This window comes from Petaurus breviceps, unplaced genomic scaffold (assembly GCF_028583685.1).
Source record: "Petaurus breviceps papuanus isolate PSGF00001 unplaced genomic scaffold, PetGlider_PUasm1.0 91133, whole genome shotgun sequence".
NCBI classification, from domain to species: domain Eukaryota; kingdom Metazoa; phylum Chordata; class Mammalia; order Diprotodontia; family Petauridae; genus Petaurus; species Petaurus breviceps.
The window spans coordinates 37,228,829-37,233,803 of record NW_027187419.1 but is presented as its reverse complement, the minus strand read 5'-3'; the positions used below and the strand labels follow the sequence as shown (position 1 = coordinate 37,233,803).

At 49.2% G+C, this 4,975-nt stretch overlaps 2 protein-coding genes across 4 annotated transcripts in view; one reads left to right on the top strand and one right to left on the bottom strand.

Annotated features, from left to right (window-relative positions):
- The window catches only part of ESAM (endothelial cell adhesion molecule), a 17,816-nt gene extending 13,738 nt beyond the window's left edge, over positions 1-4,078 (top strand). Inside the window, exons 10-13 of the mRNA XM_069080698.1 lie at positions 1,108-1,266; positions 2,027-2,146; positions 2,303-2,447; positions 2,874-4,078. Coding sequence (XP_068936799.1) covers positions 1,108-1,266; positions 2,027-2,146; positions 2,303-2,447; positions 2,874-3,006 — 557 coding nt within the window. The 3' untranslated portion in view covers positions 3,007-4,078. The remainder of the gene's footprint in view (positions 1-1,107; positions 1,267-2,026; positions 2,147-2,302; positions 2,448-2,873) is intronic.
- NRGN (neurogranin) overlaps positions 3,500-4,975 on the bottom strand; it is a 13,037-nt gene continuing 11,561 nt past the window's right edge. For 2 of the 3 annotated variants that reach the window (XM_069080703.1, XM_069080701.1), the window contains exon 3: positions 3,500-4,471. The gene's annotated coding sequence lies outside the window, so the exon portion shown is untranslated. The remainder of the gene's footprint in view (positions 4,472-4,975) is intronic. The other variant, XM_069080702.1, reaches the window with a different exon arrangement.

The following is a 4,975-nucleotide window of genomic DNA, read 5'->3' as shown; positions in this document are numbered from 1 at the left end:
TACATACATACATACATACATACATACATACATACATACATACATACATACTTAGAAAGGACAGTTCTCTTCCATTTCTTGCTTCTTCCACTATTTTCCTCTAGGAAGGGCTTCTGATTCTTAGTGTGGTTCTTCATCCACTATAGCATAGGCTCCACAAACTCAATTCATTCTAAACAAATCATTAACTTCATCATCTCTCTCCTTCCCCCTCCCCCACCCAATCACCCTATTTCCTATTTCTGTCAAGAGAACTATTATTTGTTCCATCACCTAGTTTTGAAATTTGAGAGACCTACTTGATCTTTACTCTCCCTCTACCTCCCCTTTCTTCAACTTGCCAAATTCCTGTTGATTTTTATCTCCACACCAACCCTAGAATTAATTTCCTTCTTTCCAGTCACACCATAATCACACTACTTCAGTCCCTGTCACCTTTCACTATTTCAATACTCTCTTTATTTCCTGTCCCTGCCTCCATTTTTTCTTTTCACCATCCATCTTCCACAGAACTCCCACAAATATTCCACAGAATATTTAGGAATATCAATATTCCTAAAACAGATCTTTCTATGTCACTTCCCTGGTCAAAAGCTTCCAGGGACTACTTATTGCCTCTGTGACAAAATACAAATCCCTGTGTTTGGTGTTTAAACTCACAATCTGGCACTCACCCACCTTTCCAGACTTATTACACATTGCACCCCTTCAGGTACTCTATAGTCTAGCCAAAGAGGCCTATTTCATGTTTTTCATACAAGACATTCCTTCTCCTATTTCTATTGCCTCCTCTGGGTGTAATATACTCCATTCTTCCATCCATCTCTTAGGATCCTTTGCTTCCTTCAAAAGTCAACTCAAGTACCACCACCTATATGAAACTTTTTCTGATTCCTTCCAGCTCCCATTTATGCCTCTACCTCCCCCCCCCCAAATTATCTTATATTTGATTATATGTATGTTATTTCCCTATGTTAGTGCCAGGAGAGAATGTAAGTTTCCTGAGGGCAGGGACTGACTGTTTCACCTTGGTCTTCATTTCAGTATATAGCAGGTGCTTAATAAATGCTCAATTGATTAACTCTATTTAAAACACTTCCTCTGCAGTACCCCCAACCAAGCCCACATGTGGACAAAGTGGGCAGATTTCTGTAGGAGGGGGTGCTGCATTGACCTGCAGTTCTTCAGGGGGTGCCCCCCGTCCTGTGTACACCTGGGTTCGGTTGGGTTCTGCTCCTACACTAGCTCCTGGCAGCATGGTACAAGGTAAGTGTTTGGGGGGGGGGTAGGTGAGGTGGAGGAGGGAAAGGAGAATGGGGTTTCGAGAAATCAACATTGAGATACTGGGATAGTAAGAACCTAGAATGGTAAAGTCTGTCCTTAGGACCACCCAAGAAATCCAGGAATCTATGTCAAGTGTTCTGGCCCACTACTTGGGCTCCAGCAGCTTGGAAAGTCCCTGATCACCCTTTTATTTGCTGCCCTATGCCAGGGGTGGGGAACCTGCAGCCTTGAGGCCACACGTGGCCCTCTAGGTCCTCAAGTGCAACCCTTTGACTGGATCCAAACTTCACAGAACCCCTGCCCTATGCTCTCACAGTTAAGAGGCAGCATAACATAATGGATAGGGCATTGGACTTTGAATTAGAAAGACCTGGGCTCAAATTCTGTTTTAGATGTTTATTATCTGTGTGACCCTGGGCACTTAACCCCTCTGTGCTTCTTATTTTTCTCATTTTTTAAATGAGAGGGTTGTGATTGATGGCCGATAAGGTCCCTTTTAACCCCGGATCTATGATCTTATGACTGTTAATGGAGGTGGGGAAGAAGTAGCAGCAGTTGGGAAAGGCTGTGGCAGGGCTCAGGATATAAGGGGCCAATAGCACAGTATTGTCTGACAGGGCAGACAACCCCTGTAGCTTATAACAATGAACTGCAGCCTGTCCTTGAGCGCCCCATACCACCCAGTTTTTCTGTGTCCTATGGATGTAGCTACTCCATTACTTCTCCCCTCTGCTTTTCCTAGATGAAGTCTCTGGTCGGCTCATCCTCACCAACCTTTCTCTCACTTCCTCTGGAGTCTATCGATGTGTGGCTGCCAATAAGTTAGGCAGTGATTTCTGCGAACTGACCCTGGCAGTGGCTGGTATGGGGATGGGGCTCTGACTTTTTCATCTTGAAAGATACAGGATTGGAGTGGGGAGGCTTGGACTGAGGAATACATGTTAAAGGTGGGGTTATACAAGATGATTTACAACCAAGGTCTTTCTTTGAGTGTCCTGTGGGTTTTGTGTCTTCTCAGACCCTTCCAAGGGCAGGGTTGCAGGGGCTGTGATAGGTGTCCTCCTGGGCTTGCTGTTCTTGGTGATAGGTGTATTCTGCCTACTGAAGTTCCAGAAGCAGAGGATTAAGAAGCCAAGGGAGATGTATGAGGGCAATGACCTTAGGTGAGGAGGTTGGAGGTGGGAAGAGGAAGGGAAAGGGTGGTGTCAGGTTAGGATACACTAGAAGCAACATCCCTACCACATATTACCCTCCCACAGGATATTTAAGGACGAGTAAGAGTCAAGAGGGGCATCTGAGCTGGAGATTTAGCCCAGAAAAATTGAAGGGAGACAATAGGCTTGAATCTGAGTCAGGAACTGTGGTGTGAATCCCAAACCTGGGGCATTTTTGGACTGGGGAATTGGTCCTGGGGTCTATATCCATATATTGAAGGTAGGGGGCTGAAAGGGAGAACTTTAGATGAAGTTGAGGTAAGAATTCTCTTCTTTAGCAACAGGTGTTAATTCCAAGGGTTCAGGGGGAGGACTGGAAAACAGAAAGGATGATGATCTCTGGTTTTATTTGAGGATTTGTTGCTCTTCCATCAGAGAGGATGCCAAGGCCCCAGGGATTTACGACTCACCTCCCCAGAGAGGCAGTTCAGATGTTGGGCTACTGGAGAGGTCCCCTTCTGCCAGCACTGTGACCACCACCAAGTCCAAGCTCCCCATGGTTGTTTGACCACCTTTTATGCTCTAGTGCCTCTATCCCCAGGGACTTGAATTTATAATTAAAGCCCTACTTTTCAGGACCTATCTCTGGCTTTTTTCTTTAAGGGGCATAATTTCTGAGGAGCCTTGAAGCCAGGGAGTGAGAGACTATCTAGAGAGGATGAATGGAGAGTGTGCTCTGGGAGTCAGCCAAATCTGTCTGGATCACTAGTCTCCTAGGTGGATCCCTCCCTCACCTTTTTGGTAGAGGTTTCCAGACACATTTTGGTATCCAGACCATATCACTTACAAACTGTTGGGTTGCTGTCACTTAAACCTTTTTGTCGTTCAATTTCCTCATCTGTAAAATGGGGATACTTGTACTACCTGTCTTGCTGGGCTATCAGTAAAGTTCTTTGTATTTTTTTTTTTTTTTAAAGTTCTAAGTTGGGCTGGGGCTAGTCCAGTGCAAGGCCTTTCCTTTCTGTAAACCCATCCCAACCCCTTCTCGAGGGTAGCCCGGAACACTTGGACATTCCTCTTTATTGTTCACATTCCAACCCAGAGCGGTCACATGCACACACGAAAATTTAAAAACCCTTCTGCCACAGCCCCAGGAGCCCGGCTGGGGGCTGGGCGGTCTGGGCAGGGCAGGGCAGGGCAGGGATCGGGGCAGCTTCTGACTCCCCCCACACCGCCTCTCAAACACCTCGGCCTAGGAGTTTGCATAACAAGAAGAGTTGGAGATGTGGTCCCGGGATGCGCAGCAGTCGAGGCAAGGGGCATTGGGCTGTTGAATGGGCTCAGGACTGGGAGATCACAGGCAGGTTGGGACTGGGCGTGCAATCACTGACACTTCAGGGGACCTTTGGAACGGGAACCCGCTCCTCCTCCCACCGACCAGAATAGGATAGCGCCCAGAAGGAAAGGGTTCCGGCACCCCCAAAAGCCTCCCCTCACCCCGAGTGTGTAAACAGGGGGACTGCCTGTGGAGGAGCAGAAGGCCCAAAGTCTTGGAGCTTGGGTGGGCTGGGTGGGGATGGTTACAGCAGCACAGTGAGAAGGGGTTGGGGGCAGGCGTACCCCTCGGCTTCCCGCAGAAACAAACAGGATTTCCTTAGTGGGAGCACACACACAGAGGGACTACTTGGGGGCGCCCTCAGCAATCCGCAGAGAAAGCAAAGAGGAGCTTAGCAAAGTTGGTGGTGAGTTCATGCAGGGCGGGTGCGCTGCGGAGGTGGAGCGGGTTAGGCAAAACGAGGAGGTGGAGAAAAGGAGGACAGACAAAGAGGAGAGGGGTAAAGAAGAGAGGGCAATCAGGTCCTTTTCAGACTGGCGAACAGGTAGTGACTCCGGAATGGAGCCGGCCCGAGGGGGAGGGTCTCCCGGCGTGTGGGCTCCTGAGGCTGGCAGGAGAGGTGGGGGAAGGAGTCACAAACATTGCAGGGAAGTCTTGTCACTGCGAAGGGGACATGGCATCCATCTCACCTAGGGAACTGCGGAGGGAGAAGCTCTGAACATCATTCCCTTGTCTTCCCTCCACTCTTCCCCACCCCTAACCCCAGCGGGGGTCAGAAATCACTGCTTTCTCTCCCCTCTTCCTGCGCCCCCGCTAAGATGCCAAGGAGATTGGCCTCGGAGGAGGGTGCCTGGGACTTCCATTTATCTAGAAGCTGTTCCCCGCCCTCCAGTCACTGAACTGAAATGACCTCCCCAAGGGTGTCTGTGCGAAAGAAATTGCGTATGTTTAAGTCGCTGTGTATGCCTGTGGCTCCAAGTGTGTGACTCGGTTTGTACATGTATGTCCAGGTGTGCATGCTGTCCCTGCCTCTGGGTCACCGACTCAGTTTTTACGGGATTCCCTTCCCCCAACCATCGCCTCCCCATTCCCACCCCCCACCTCCCCCAGCCCCGGCAGCAGCAGGTGGTGTCTCCTAGCCTTGGAATTGGAGAGAAGGGAGAGGAAGGATTTGACACCTCCTACGGACAGACACGCCCCC